The following is a 16,385-nucleotide window of genomic DNA, read 5'->3' as shown; positions in this document are numbered from 1 at the left end:
CAAAATGTCACTCTTGTATCTTGGTGCATGCTATGGGCTGAAGAGTCTCCTGCCTGCTAACCTGCCCTCCAATTCAAATACTGAAATATTCGTTTTCAATATGGTGGTATTTGGAGATGAGGCATTTTGAGAGTTGATTAGGTTTAGATAAAGGGGAGTAGTGTCCTAAGAAGAGACACCAGATAGCACCTGCTGTTTCTCTTCCATGTGAGGACACAGGGAGAAGGCAGCCATCTGCGAGTCAAGAAAAGAGCCCTTACCAGAATCCAACCAGTTGGCACCCTGATCTTGGACTTCTAACTTCCATAATAATGAGAAAATGGATATCTAATGTTTAGACATTGGTATTTTGTTATGGTAACTCAAGCAGACTAATCTACCACTAAACAAAACTTGTTCCTGACAGGGATTTTATATCCTAAAATTACATTTAAAACTGATAAGGGGAAAGACATATTTGCCCAAACAATGAAAATATATAATGGTACGTAGACAAATCAGATGACCAAAGTAGAAAATATACTACAATATCTACACTTTTCACAGGTTGCTTCCCTCTGACTAACAATAAAATTTCAGAAAATTCACAAGAGGTAAAGCTCAAATGACAATTAAATATAGGAAAATTATTTATTAATTAGGAGAAAGGCAAATGCACATGGAGGTGTTAAATTTTACTCATCCAGATTATGTCATTAAAAAGAGAGCCAAACCTGTCATAGTAGGGGGATCCTGTGATGGAATCAATCCTCCCTCCCGGTGTTGGGAGTGTAGGGGGATTTGGAGGCACTGGGGTGTGAGGGTGTATTGCAAAGGTGGTCACTGTAGCATTTAGAGGGGAATGTGAAAAGAAGTAGCTTGGCTGACTGTGGGTAGACAGTAATCTATCCACGCCATGAAAATATCAAAAAGGCTTCATGGGAGATGGAATAAGTGAAGCTAAACATGACTAAAATGTGTAACATGCACGTAGCATATATATGTCTAGTCCCCTCTATATGAAATCAACCACCTCTTCCCAAGGCAAAGGTGTGCATGTCACTCTTTGCATTATCATGGAGAAAATGTGGAAAGATATGAGGAGGCCACCTGGATTACTTTAGGGGTGTGTGTTCATGTGCAATGTTTCCCTGATCACCATAAATACTTTTCCAATTTAAAATCTATTCATAAAATTGTAAGGTAACAGAGAAAAGCTGATTAGGATTTTACCTGCTTCTGGGAATGACATCTCTGTCCTATGCAAAAATGGTGATAACCAGTTAAAGCTCACTTAGCCTGTCCAAATCAGAAGTGGACTGTTCCATCCTACAACAATGATTCACTAATTGATATTTCAAGGAATAGAATAGAGCTCAGGTTTTCATTTGGAGGATGTATGGTCTTTCCTTACCTTCAGAGCTCTGCCTGGAGCTGATTTTGATGTTAAGCAAGCACAGTGTTGCCAGTAATTCAGCTACTGCCTTTGCCCTGGAAAAGAGGAGGTGGCCGTCCATGGCACTAGGAATGGGTTGGGCAGTAGGCAGGCCACCAGTCCCGCCACTTTCACTAAACCTCTTTGACAAGGTGTCATACTGTTTGTTTGCTACTCAAAGCCTATTTAATGGTATTACTAGCAAATATGGCATTTGTACAGAGTAGTCCTGCCTAACTTCCTGGTATTTTTCTCTGACTTTAAGTTTGATAGAAAGTAGGCCCAGTTTATACTTTTTGTGAGAGTGGCTTATTAGGGCATGTAATTGGATGTGTGATATCTCCTGTCACAATGTGAACTGCAGTTTCAAAGCAGCATTAAGAGTGGGAAGGAGGAAGCAAATTGGGATCAGATGGGACTAGGTTGTATTGATAAAGTCCAGAATGAGAATCTTCCTCTTATCCATGGGTTCTTGATCCTATTGGGAAGATTAACTTAACAGGGGAAAAGCATTACGCAAAAATGTATCCTAAAAAAGCAGAAAACTTCAGTAGAAATTTTCATTACAGATGATTCCAGTAGGGTTCCTTTAAAAACCATCTCCCCTACTGCATTTAAGGCTGTTATTTACAGATGATTAGCTCTTTGGGTAGGAAGAGGGACAATTTAATTCTAAAACTTTTAAGGCCACTTAGAGATTGGGGAAAAAAATTCACAAGCAGACTTGGAAGCTAGTAGATACATGGACACCAATTTTCAAAAGTGTAATTTACATATACCTTTTTTTCAGGAAGACAACTGTTGGGTAAAAATGAGAAACACATGCATCTTCAAGTTAAAAGAGGGTATCTTAAAAGATTGCTGAGAAGTAAGGGAGCCACAGGTTTGGGAAAGACAGCTGGATTCCTAGAGAAAAACCATCTATATCTGTCAGATCACAAAGACAAGATAGGGGGCGCTCACAGCTGCAAGGGGGAGAAGGCTCTGGGTAACTGTGTGTGAGCCAAAAGGACCCATTGCCTGCTGGCTGGATTGCTTGAGGAAGTGGGATGCAACTTTGTACTACAATGTGTACATATATCTTGAAGAGAAAACCCAAGTGAAACTGTGAAGATACCAGCCAACTGCAAACAGCCTGAAGGTCCCAGACTGTCCACATGGTCACCATTACACAATACAAACTGCACTTGGCAATCTGAATATCACTGCTTAAGGAATAAGTCAGTGAAGATTCGTATTGTAAGAAACCAGGTTTTGTATTTTTAATGGGATAGGGACAGTAGCTATGGCTGTGTATAAGAGCACTGATGTGAATATTTTGGGAAAACATTGCTAAAAGTCTAAGTACTAATCAATGGGGAAGACAGATTAAAATGTCATTAAATAATGGCTTATCAGGAGACCATTAGCATTTTCAGTATAAAGAAAAGATGAATGACTGTAGATGAAACATGTGTAAGTGACATAACTGAGGCTATAATTTTAAAAAAGAAGGATGTTGGATATATATTATATAGTTTCTATGATTATTACAAACTTTTAAACTTTGTAGAATTATATGTGACAGTGGTACTTTGCAAATATTTTAGGCTTGGCTGATCACCTATGTTACTAATTGTCTCCGTTTTGGCTTTACAATCCTTGAAAAGAATACTTAGAACTCACAAACCTTATAAAATAGAGCAGAGGTTGGGTTTGTACTAGGTGGGGCTTTATTTGCCAAATCCTGCATTAATGCTGGAGAATTGTGAAAGTATTTCCATACTTAATATTAAAAAACCTCCTTAATTTGCTTTACAATAGCTATATGTATTCCAATTAGTGCTATTTTAGACATATGTTTTCACTTCTGTAAAGAAAACTTGAAACACAAACATGTCATATAATTATAGGAATCCATATTATTCATTACAGTAATGACTGACTTCACAGGGCTAATGTAACACTGATCAAAATAATTCCATGCCTAAGAGGTCCACCGGTACTGTCCTGTACAACACAGAGTTCATCCTAGATGGTTCTGTAGGACAAGAATCTTAGGTGGAAACTAACACAAGGGGACTCAACCCTCACACCAACTCTGTTCTAGGAAATAACACTTACAGAGGAAAAAGAAAAGGAAGAGCAGATAAATGGAATAAAGGTTAGATTTAGAGTCAAATTCTTCTAGAAAAGCAGCCAAAGGGTGAATAATTCCCCCAGGTTCAAAAACCACATTTACCATTTCCTGGCCGTGTGACCCTGGGTGAGTTACTCCACTTCTCAGAGCCCTCCACCTCCTCAGCTGTAAAGCAAGCATTACAATACCTACCTGTGCAGGTGTTGAGAGGAATAAACAAGGCTGAGTATGTGAAAATGGGTAGTAGCATTATAATCCTATGAGACAGGTGCACACACATTCATAATGACCCAAATGAGATAATTTTCATAAATTCAGAAACATCCACTCATTTCCAGGAGGGTTAGATTTTGGGTTCTCAGGACACAGAAAAAATACTTTGCCCTTAACCAAAGCCAGAACTGCTATGGAACAGGGAGGCGGAGGGATGCACAAATAACAGCCTGTTCCCACCTCCTCAAGATTTCAGTAAACCTCCTGGTTTGACTTTGGCCCCCGGGGTTATCTCAGCCTCATGAGTTGGGAATTGAGATCTTTGGTTTTACATGATAGTGAGGATTCTCCTGTCTTATCCCCTTGATGGCGTGAGCCTCTACTCTCTTCCTGTCTCTATTATGTCTTGGAAACCAACTCACAACCCCAAAGGGTCCCCAGAGTCACTTTTGAGTACTGACCCAAAAGAAGATCCATCCAGCAGCTATGGAAATTTCACAGGACCTAGATGTTAGTCTGTGTCTGGGGACTCCCTGGGGAGGAGCAGACTCCAGGGAAGGCTTCTAGGGCATCAGGCAAAGGTTCTAATCTTCAGCCTGCTCTGGAAATGGGGTGCAGAGCACTCCCAACCCCAAACCATCCATCCCAGGTGGAGGAAGTTTTGCTTTGTCCATATCAACATGGTGATCTGTCTTCCAACTTGGGCCTCCTCCCTCTAGCAGTTGATGAGAATATTTACATCTATATCAAATTACATTTACGTCTCAGAAGCAAATTTATATCACGTTCCCCCCAGTCAAATGGGGAAGCCCCATATTTTTCTCTCTCTTCCTCATTAGAATTTTATAGCAAAGGACCAAAGAGACTTGTGAACAAGCCACAAGCTAGTCATATTTTCCCACAGTGAGACCATCACGCTCAAGAGGACTGACTGAGCCTCCTTTGCTAGGCTGGGGTGCCATTTGGATAGCTCAAATATTTATTTAAATTGTTTTCATATTAATTGACAGAGCTGTGCTAGAAAGGCAGGCAATGAGTTCTAGCTTTCCACCTTCCCCCCAGCCAATATCTGAGTTCCATCATTGCACCCGACCCTAGCAAGTCTCAGGAAGAATGGCTGGGACATTGGTACCATGAGGAGTCAGATGGGGATGAAAAGGAGCAGAGGGATTCGGATGTGAAGGCAGTGGGGTAACAGAGACATGCTTATGAAAATCCACTTCACCTCGTAGAGAGCCACAAGGGAGGGGGGACAAAGGGAGGGGAAGAAACTTACATGGCAAGGAAGGTGATTGGACTCAGATTTATGTCACAAAACAAAAAGAGCCACAATGGTGGGCTTACTTGCGGAAGTATATACAAGTGAACTGGGGGCACTGTACATGGAGGATCCCTCCTGGTTGGCCTGGCACAACAGCACCGTGCCTGCGAGAGAGAGAGAGAGATGGTATCTGGTTTGGGAACTGGCACACTACACCTGAGAGATCACTGCAAGGCAAACAAAGAAAGGCAGAGAAACGAAAACATAGCCACATCCCAGTGTGCAGGACGGGGACACCCCAGGAAGCCCCCTGCCTGAGCCCAAGGGAACCAGTGGAAACCCACCCAGCCCACCAAGCACATCTATCATGACTTTTCACATAGGGTTTGAGCAGTAGGGTCTGGCTGACCCAAAATCCAGTTTCAGATCAGCAATGGAAGCAGTAGGGCATACTCAAAAGGGAATGTAAGAAATACTGGAGCAACCCACACAGTAAGCCTGACTCAAATACCCCTTTGCTGTGTGACTTTGGCAAGACACTGTACCTCTCTGTGCCTCAGCATTCTCATCTGGAAAATATACCTACCTCCAAAAGATGTGCCCACAAAAGGGGCTGGCATACAACAATCAAATAAGCAGTATGTGTTGATATGTTTAGAGAAAACTCTTCCTCTCCCCAAACTTTACTCCTTGTGGATTGGTTCAGCAAGGGAGGAAGAGAAGGGCAGACATGAATCCCATGACCCACCCTGAACCCACAAGGGACACACTGAGGGAGGAGGTGGTTGGTTGGCCTCTGTGGGTCCAGTTCCCTCCTCAGTGTTCCCTGCCCTCCTTCTGCAGAGTCTGCTTAACTAACTTGCAAACCCCCGCTGCACTGCAGTGATTACTTGCCTCCACCTGATTTAAAGCAAAGGCCACCAGGCTTACTTTTGCAAAATGGAATTTTACAGTGGGGAAGAAAGGTGGAGTCCTGAGATACCTCCTCAATCTATGCCGTACTTTGAACAGCCACCCACTCCAAGGATGAAGGGGTCAGGCATCTTCAGGGTATCAGTTCTTTCTGGCTGCTGTCAAATTCAAACTCAAAGACTTTGAAAAGAATGTGAAGGACTTGTGAGGAGTTTTAAACTGATTAGTGATGCTGAAGATGCCTTCCTGTGGTTACTGTTCACTTCCTGGGCTAGGTAAGGGCAACTGTCCTCACTGATGCTTGGATTCCATTAGCATCAAAACACAGAGAAAGGGAACTCCAAAGAACAGAGACCAGTACATCCTCATAACTTCAGGGACTCACCTGGGGAATGGTTCTACAGTCCTTCTGGGTCATCCCCAATGTCAACAAAAGCAAGCTTTAAACTCCTATTGACTTTGGGCTCCACAAATAAACAGGAAGAGAGAGTAAGCCAGGTGTTCTCATCCAACCTATACTCCTCCCTTCTCCAGGTACTGAACCAAAGTAGACTTTATGCAGGAAACACAGGGAAGCCTTTTTCCCTGGTCCACCCCCACCTGTTCCCTTTGCTTCTCCAATCCATTGTTTCCAGATGAAATGAAGATTTGATTAAAATTCCAATCCCTCTGCACCCTTCTCCTATGGCCAGGTCTAACAACTCCATCTAGGCTTTCATAAGAAGTAGGCCTGGGCCAGAAGTTGTGCCTGAAAGAAGGTCCCCTAGTTCTTCTCAATGTGACATTCCTATCCTGTGTGTACAGACAGGGAAGAGACATCTCTCCTCTCAGTAGTCCTGGAGGTAAGAATGACATTAACTGGTCATTTCTTGGTGGTAAATAGACTGAGTCTAGATCGTCTGAGCATGGTGCCATTGCAAATCCCAGCACCTGGGAGGCTGAGGCAGGAGGATCATGAGTTAAAGGCTGGCTTGGTCTACATAATGACACCCTGTCTCAAAAAAGAAAACAAACATTACATAGCAGAGTCTGGATGGACCTCAGTCATGATCAACCTTTGTTAAACTCTTGGTTCTTTCTTCTTTGAACTTCATTTTAAAAGTTTACCACAACAAGAGTCTTCATATGATCTAATTGTTACTCCATAGACATTTCTAGTTTCAGCAGGTAACTGGTATAGTTACGAGAATTAAAAGCAAACAAACCAAGTCCCATATGAGGAGGGCTGAGAGCTGAAATCAGCCACTGGGAGGAGGGGCAGCAGTGCCTGTTCAGGTTCTCTATGGATAAATACTATGCACGACTCTGCAGAGGCCATCTGTGTGATTTTACTCATTGCTGGAAACCCTACAGAGAATTTCAAGCTCCCAGAGAACATACAGAGAGCTACAAGTATGCACCTCCTGGGGTGGGACCCTGACCTTAGAGTTTTGAGCAACTGTTCTCTCCCGTGCATCCCTGTTTTAAAACCACTTCAAATAAGAGCTGAAGTTTCTTAGGGTGCCTAAATTTCAAAAGGAAAATCATCTAATTATAGCAAAACACATCCAGAGGACATTTTAGTATTGTGCAGTTAAAACCCTGGGGTCAATTTTCAATATCCTCAGTGCAATTTATAGAATTCCACTGGGACACAACACAGATTCTGCCTAGAGAGCTAAACCCTGTCAGAGAAAGAGTGAAGCTTTCGGAATTATTATTGTGCAGTGGATCCAAAGAAGCAGAACTGAAATAGCTTCTTTGAATGCCCTCTTAGTAGTAAAGAAGAACAAAAAATGTATGAAATGTTTCTGACCTTTGTAAAACAAAATTTATGCCATCATAAGACTTGGGGTTGTTTAACCTAAAAACATCTTCCAATTTAATTTGCAAAGTGTTTATTATGTGTTCTTTTTGTAGTTTGTGAGCTTTGCTTAAAAGAAAGCTTTGAATTTAATAGAAAATGAAGTGGAGAAGAACACTGTCACCGCCATGCATTTTGGAGGCAAGGGCAGGTATTGTGTGTTTGTTTTAAAAAGTAAATGAAATGGTTAAGAGGGTACAAGCAGCAGCATAAATAGTGTTTATAAGGTCATTCAAAGCACTTCCCAACACAGCATACACATAGCCTCTCAACAAGTCCCCTGATTGTGTCTTCTATCTGCCCCTAGCTCCTAACAGAGACCATCTACAACCAAATACTTTGAACTGGTATCTTCAAGCATGGTGACATCCTGTACTTCTTAGACAATTGTGCCTTTGCTTATTAAAGTGCATATAAGAGAAGGATGACAATGGGTTCACATTGTACCCATTCTGTAGCCAAGGCAGGTATCACTCATCAATGTTAGTACTGTCTTTTCCTGTGGGCCTGGAATCCTCAGAACCATTCTCCACACAGCCACTAGGCAATTGCTACCATTTAATTAGAGTTGGTAATGAGATGGGGTGAACCCTCCCTGCCCTTCCTGCTCTTAGTGCAAGGTTAATCCAGATGAAATTGGCCTTTTTTTGTCTCAAACAGGGCTGAACGTTGGTAATTTCATATGGTTTGACTTTAAAAAGAAATTGCTTTTCTGTCTCTCTTCTGCATAGTTTAACAGTGACCTCCTCTCTTTCCACTCCCCAGGACTGAATTAATTATGATATTATTTTAATCTCTCTGCTAGATTTTTTCTCGTGCTCTATTATGACTTCATATTTACATATGAGTCTTCGCTACAGAGTCTCCTTGAGGCAGAGCCAAATCTGACTCATCTTTTTATCCTAAGCACCTAGCAAAACACCTGACCCTCAGAAGGATTAATGAATATAGTTGAATTACAATACATTTTAAAGGAACTCTCAATTTTTATTTTCTTTACCTGAAAATAATGCAACCCTTCATGAAAGTGTCTTCTGCCTGTTGTTTACAGCTGGGTATTTGCATGCTTGAAGTTCAAGAACACTCGAAAGATATTCACTTGTTTTCTCCTCTTTCCTGGGTCTTTCAAGGTTGACTTATCCAGTTTAATGGGAAATCTAGGCAGACTCCTATTCAACTTCCTGGACCATTGATGAACATATTAGCAGCTGCCAGTGAAACAGACCTCAATGTGGGGATGACCAGAACCTATTCCAAAGCCTGTCACACTCCTGGAGAGGACAGACCACAAGCTTCAGCATCCCCCAATCTGGCAAGATGCTCACACAGACTCCAAAGCAGGATTTGGAACCCTACAGCTGGGCAAGGGGAAGGCAGGGGCCATACCTTTGATGAGCATCAAACATTTTCTGCCTACCTAGAGACTCCCCAGGGAGCAAGGGGTCAGTTCTGACCCCTAAGGGGCAGTGCAAAGTCTACAAGGGAAGTTTCCCAACACAGACAGGAAAGAAAAGTGTCTATACTTTTTACTCAGCTGTCATCCTTTAGGTGAGGAAGCTGGACTCAGGACAGCTGGAGCAAGGGTGCAGTTTTGTACTGCCATCTTTGCACAGATGGCTATTGCTCCCAGGAACACCCCCCCAGTAAGTCTCTTTCCAACTCAGTTCTGGCATCTCTTTCTCCTGGAAACTGAATCTATTTCTTTCATTCATCTTCCATTTTCTGTTTCTCATTTAATGGGAATCTTTCCCCGTTGATGCTTCTAGCTCCAAAGATGTCAAGAAGCATGCTTGCTTCTTTTCCTATTCCCTTGGATCCATGAACCTGGGAACCTAGACTAAGAGGCGGGATGCAACCAATGAGAGAGAGAGAGAGAATGCAATAGCTTCTGACAGGCAGCTAGGTTACACATTCAAGACACAACATTAGAATGGAGGAGGGGATGGAAGAAAAGAAAGACTATTTCACAGTGTCCATTTAGTATCAAATAAGCACAGCCCCCAGGCATCATCCTAACAAGTGATGAGGACTTTACGTATAATTTCTGGATTTTAAAAAGAAAAAAAAAATAAAAGGAACATCCACCTGTTTGGCCACTGGAAGTGGCCAGTTCACTTCATTACACCAAGATGAAGATAGGGAGGACATTTGGAGAAGGACACTGCTCTCTATTGAAATGCACAAAATAAACACACAAAGTTCAGCAACTTGATAAATACCTAAGATCAGTAGGAATGCTTGGGCATCTTTTTAAAAAGGTTCTGTCGGTCACTTGCTATCTGCACATCCACAAACCTCTATTATGCTGGTCAGATCACATGGGAACAGAGCTCTCTGCTGGGGTCCTGGTGATTTTCTTGTCCGTCTATGGAGAGGGAGCTGAGAGAAAGACCCTTTAGGCTAATGGATGAATGCAAGAATCCATTGCCAGATTTCAGTCCCAGTCTCCCTGGATCTTAGTTAGGTAAAGATGGGACCGCACAGACAAGAAAGAGAAAACACTTGTAATTTTTACTCTGTTATCATCCCTTAGTGAGGATCCTGTACTTAGTTCAGCTGGAACAACAGTCTAGCTTTACACCTTTCACCTTTGTACAGGTGGCTACTTGTCCAGGAAGCTCTTCCCACTAAACTCTGGCTTCTCTTTCTCCTAGAAACTGAATCTGTTTATTTCATTTATCTTCTGTCTCATGCTTGTAATTTCGTGAGCATTTTTTCCTTATTGATACTTCTAACTCCAAGTGGCTAGGCACTGGGCTGGGCTTGGGGGGAAGAGATGCAGAATGCTATTCACTTTTGAAACACAACAACATACTGTACAATCCATAATAATCATAGGATTACTAACAAAAATAAAAATAAAGGAACAGTGCAATGACTCTGAGTACAAACCCAAACCTTGGCCTATGTAATTATTTAGATTAGTCACTGAGATAAATAAAATTAAAAGGCTATTTTAGAACATTTTTATTAGATATAACAACTATGATTTGGGGAAAAAAACCCTTATTCTGTATTTCTTCTATCTGTGGCTGTCATGATTGAAAAAAACCTTAATACTGATAGTATTCAGTGCTAGAAATGCTATTTTTATTTTATATAAAAAAGAAACAGAAATTTTGTTCAGTGTGTGACAAAGACATGTTTACCCTGCATTTGTCCCTCACTAATAAGAAGGGTCAGGAGAAAAAAAGTGTCAGAAAGTATTAATCCTTCTTCACAGGTAGGGAAAAAAGGCATGAGAAAATACATTTTTTATGTAAAATCTAACTTATGATTAGGCAAGTTCTAAGTGAAAAGCAAGCACTTTGGGTTCTTAAATCATTACCCACTTTGTCAGTGATTCCTTCCTTCTATTATTGTAGAGTGTTTTTTTTTTAATTAAAATTAAAGTTAGGCCAGGTGTAGTGGTGCACACCTGTACACCTGTAATCATAGCTACTTGAAGACACTGGTAGGAGGACTGAGGTCCAAGGCTGGCCCAGGTAAAAGCTCTATCTTGAAAAACAAACTAAAAGAAAAGGGTTGGAGGTGTGGCTCGAGTGATAAAGCTGTTTGCTCAGCAAGTATGAAGCCCTGAATTAAATCCTTAATACCACAAAAAGAGCAAAAACAAAAGTAGAATAGCCATAAGTAAAAGAATAGGCACAAACTGGAGAGAAACTCGTAACTTGTTGAAACGGAAACCCACAGGTTTCCTTTATATGGAGTCATACTTTGATAAAACAGGTGGCTACTCCCGGGAGTTTCACAGAGGCCTGCATCACAAGTTTGTCCTCAAGGTTGTCAAATATAGAACCCACTTCAGTGTTTCTGATTCAGCGGGTCTGGGTGGAACCTGAACACGGGACATCTGACACACGTCCTGCTCAAGATGGACCATACTTTGAGAAATGTGAGAATCTGAAGGCCATGAGTTCCATCCTTCATGACATCAGAGAGAGTCAAACCACTCTGAGAGTTTAAGAATCACTGGGGAGCGTGCCCAATGATGGCAGCTTCCAGGCCCCACACCCGGGGAATTTGATTCAGAGCTTCACCATTTCTAATCAGCAACCACAGGACTCCAGTGTTCTGTGGGTGCACGTGGGGAAGCTCGGGCCCAGGGTTATGTCCACATAATTTAGGAGAAAAGTAAAGATGTTACCTAGATCTGTATTTCTGTGGAAAAAAGTACTTATCTATTTATTCTCTTTACTTTTTTGCACAAATGTGGATCTTTGTCTTTGGTACTTTGAACAAAAAGATTTACTCCTGTACTAGCTACTCTGTCAAGCTTTGCAGGTCAGCTGCTGAAGAAAGTACAAAAATCACTACTGGACAACCCTACAGAGGCTGCTCTGAGTTTCCCATCCTGGGAAGACATACACTTCCTGCCCTCTATTATGGTTAGAATTTTATGCCCTGAAAATTTCTACGGTCAGTGGTTAGGCCTAATCTCCAGGAGCTCAGTGATGGTTTTAAAGGAGGATCTCTAAAGACATAATTAGGTTAAATGAAGCCACATGGGTGGACCTTCGTATAATATGACTGGTGTCCTTCTAATAAGAGGAAACTGTGACACAGATATGTAGAAGGAAGACCACATGAATACACAAAGAAGACAGCCATATACAAACTAAGGACAAAGATTTCATGACACCTAACCCAGTCGGCACCTAGCTCTTGGACTGTTAGCCTCCAGAATTTTGAGAAAAGAAAATTTTTGTTGTGGAAGCCTCCAAAACTGTGGAACCTTGTTATGGCAGCCCTAGCAGACAGATACACACAAGCCCCCTAACAAACACTGCCTTAAGACTCACTGAAGTACTGTTTCAGAGGATCCCATTGAAGTATCACACAAACCTCAAACTTCTATTAGACACAGAGGCCTGGGAGGTTGCTACAAGGTCCCTGCCAAGTTTCCAATTAACAAACTTATCCAGAATGTATTCAAAGTCCCCATGGGCTATGGATGCTTTTGCAGTTGCACATTGTACTATCATCGAGCTGATCCATGTAAAAATATTTCCAGTTAATACATAATGCTTTTATATCAGCCTGAAAGAGGCACTTCTCTGAAGGGTGATGCTACAGCTTTAAATATGGGAATATTTCCATTTGGGCACAGATGTTGCTGGAAATGTTGCATGTATATTTAATTCTTATAAATCAAATCATGTTTTAATTGTACCAGGAGATTTCCATATTTAAAGGAGCCCTGAAGCAAATCTGTCTGCCGTGTAAATAATCCTTCAACCCAATTTATTTTTGTTTTTATTTTTGTAATATTCAAAAAGAAATACACTGTTTCTTATGTTTTCTCTCTTTTACTTCTAATTTTGACATAATTTTAGTCTTTACAGAAAAGTTACAAGAATATTTCTAAGAATCTCTGTAGAATTTTCCCCTTGATTATTTTAAATTTTAAATGACTCAATCTTATTCATCTGCCCTTAAATTTTAGGATAATAGTGAACTTATCAGAATATACTGAAATCAACTTGATAACAAACATAACAATAATAAGAATCCCCAAATTTCTTACTGAATATCTGAGAAGTGTCAGGCAAACTGCTTGGTTGACATTAGACTTGGACTGTCACCTACTGTTCACAACTCCGTAACATAGATACTAATGATTGGGCTCAGTGGCACTCACCTGTAATCCCAAAATGTGATAAGCTAGAGTGGGAGGACGAAGAGTTCAAGGTCAACCTGGACTACACAGTGAGACACTATGCCCACCTCCTCAAGAAAAGGCAGGTACTCTTATTGTACGCATTTCACAGATAAGGTTATTAAGACAGAGAGGACTTTAGGACCTTGCCCAAGCTCACAAAGATCTTGTGGTGCTGAATGCAAACAGCGCTAACCACATTTCCCAATCTGTGTTTGTAATCATATCTGGTATCAACAAACCATAGTCATTACCTAAACCTGGCCTACCACCTATTTTTAATATGGTCTGTGAGCTAAAAATGAATTTTTATGGTTTGAAGTAGTTGAAAAAATTCAATAGAAGAATATTTTTTGGTGACCAGTGAAAAATTATATGAAACTTATTTCAGTGTTGTCCCTAAATAAAGTTTTATTGGAACAGCCACAGGCATTCATGTATGTATAAAGTAGGGCTGCTTTTGTGCTATAATGAAGAGCAGAGTAGTTGAGTCAGAGATCTGAAGGTCTGCAAAGGCTGACATAGTTACTAACTGCTCCTCTACAGAAAAAGTCTGCTGGCCAGTGTTCTAATGTCCCTTCACTGTTTGGAACAATACTAAGAGCAACCAGAGTCCTTGGGTATACCATTGTCCCTTACCCATTAATCTGTAACTAAATATTTCAGAGGATATAATTTTACCAATAGAAGCCAAAAAATTTAAAGACCCTTTTAAAAATATCGTCTCACATTTCTTTCGAAGTCGTTCAAAACAATAAAACAATTGTTGGGGGTGATCCGTTCCATGGAGTGTTTGTGGGGGTCTAGCAGAAACTCTGGCACAACAAAAACTACGTAAGTATTATCTCCTAAGGTGTTTGAATTTCAAATTTATGAGCATCCATATATAGATAAGGGGAGTCCTAGAGCCTGTATCTCAAACTTTCTGATATTCTACACTGCCTGAGGAGTCTTACATACATGTTCTTATCTAGTAGGTCTGGGGTAGGGCCTGAGATTCTGCATGCCTAATATGGATCCCAGGGATGCTCAAGTTGCTAACAACAGGAAAGTGTTAGGGACTTCATGTGAGTTTTAACTCCAGCAAATACCAGTGAGAGAGATCAACCAGTGCCACTGAGTTTTAGGTCCTGTACCAGGTTTGTCATTATTTTTTATTTTACGAAACTTAAGAGGAAATAAATCTCAGAGGGAGAAATATCAGAATAAACCTGGAATTTGTGCCAACTTTGCCTGACTCCAAAGTTCAGACTTTCTCACAAAGCTGCTTCTGCTTAGTGGTGATGATAATTGGTATGAAGTGATTAAACACACTCTTCATTTCAGGATGGTCATCAACTACCTTCTCCCTTTCAAGAAAGCCCCCATGTATGAATTCTGAAGCTACATTCTGACCCTCTCAGCCTAACAATATTAACGAACCTCTTACAAAAGGGTTTTAAATCCAATGGATGAAGCCTCTGGAAAGAACAAATCTTTTGTAGATGATAATTCTACTTGCAAGATTGAAACCGGACATACAATAAGGAAATACAGACTGGAGGATAGTGAACCCTGAAGGTTCTGTAGTACAGGTGAAAAAGCACAGACTTAGAAAATTTTGAAACTTGGTGTTGTTTTCTGGCCTCACTTTAAGTTATTTGATCTTGAGCAAGTCATGGAACATCTTCAAATTTCAGTTTTTACATCTGTAACAGAGGAAGAAAAATTCCTACTTTATCAAGTATTATTGCACCTATTACCTGAAAGGGTCTGGCAAATAGTGGGAAATAATAATAGTAGTGGAAATGGTAATAATAATTATTATTGAAAGTAACATTCTATGATACTTTGGGGACTTACTTTTTTCCTTTAAAAAAGTAGGAGGAGGAGTGATGTTTTGTTTGGCCACCAACACAATGCTAAGCACAATGGCACCAATAGGAAGTACTTTAAGGTTGGGAATTAAGGGTGAACAATTGAATTTGGAAGTCTTAGAGGGGTAATGCACATCTGGTTTGGGGTGGGGAAGGGGAAGATTGGGCTATGAAGGTCTGGCCAATGTTTCTGCCTGACAGGGGCCATCTGGGTAAAAGAAAGAAGACAGTACATGCTGTATCTAAGACATGCCCCTTCCAATCTACCATACTGTTCTTGCTAATCTCCATACTTGCTTTGAAAGACATTTTTAGTTTGCAACCTCTGCTCAAGAGAAAAAAAAGAATGCAGACTTTGTGCTTTAGCTAATATCAGCTCATTTCCAGTCTCTGCAATGAACCCAGAGCACCACTCCCATCCTTAAAATAAGAGCCTTTAAGATGCTCTGAGAGTAAAGAGCTGTCAAGAGAGGCTCCCTGTGTGTTCTTGTGTTTCATATACTATCACAGTGCCTATTTTAGCAGGCACTGGAAATCTTGTCAGAATGGATGTAAAGATTCATCATCTTGAGTTGCTTCACTAAACCTTCCAGATTAGGTGGAAAATCCTGACCCCACACTCAGTAAAAGTAGAAAATATATTTCATCTTTGAATCTCTCAAAAACTAATTGGATGCAGTTACTTAAATGTCTCCCATAACACACAAACACACTTACAACTATGAATGAATGCTAGTAGAATATTTGAGTTAGCAAATATTATTCTAAAAATTGGCAGAACTAATACAGAGGGTTTCAATATATACCATACCACATATACATCATGCATACACTAGAAGCACATAAATAGATTCTTTTTTTTTTCAGAGAATATCTCAGTGATATTGGGGTATTCATGTCTTAAAATGATGAAAAGCTTAACGCAATGATAAGTGTACATCGATTAACCTTCATGTCAGATTTAAATATGTAAGCCATTAACTAATTTAATCTCTCAAAAAAAATTAACAGCCATTGGCATTATTCTTTGAATAATCCTTGTTTAGTTTCCATAATGGTATACAGTTTAATGAAAAACTCATTAGAAAGTAGCATAAGGCATAATTAA

General features: G+C 40.5%; 1 protein-coding gene across 31 annotated transcripts in view; it reads right to left on the bottom strand.

The window, feature by feature from the left end:
• Positions 1-16,385, bottom strand: part of Rbfox1 (RNA binding fox-1 homolog 1) — a 1,956,039-nt gene that overhangs the window by 69,057 nt on the left and 1,870,597 nt on the right. For 22 of the 31 annotated variants that reach the window (XM_074060396.1, XM_074060397.1, XM_074060403.1 and 19 more), the window contains one exon: positions 5,091-5,171. The exons of the other annotated variants lie outside the window; for them this stretch is intronic. In XM_074060396.1, coding sequence (XP_073916497.1) covers positions 5,091-5,171 — 81 coding nt within the window. The remainder of the gene's footprint in view (positions 1-5,090; positions 5,172-16,385) is intronic. 31 annotated transcript variants of the gene reach the window in all.

Source organism: Castor canadensis, chromosome 17 (genome assembly GCF_047511655.1).
Source record: "Castor canadensis chromosome 17, mCasCan1.hap1v2, whole genome shotgun sequence".
Taxonomy (NCBI): Eukaryota; Metazoa; Chordata; class Mammalia; order Rodentia; family Castoridae; genus Castor; species Castor canadensis.
The sequence above is the reverse complement of the archived record's forward strand: the minus strand, read 5'-3'. Positions and strand labels throughout refer to the sequence as shown.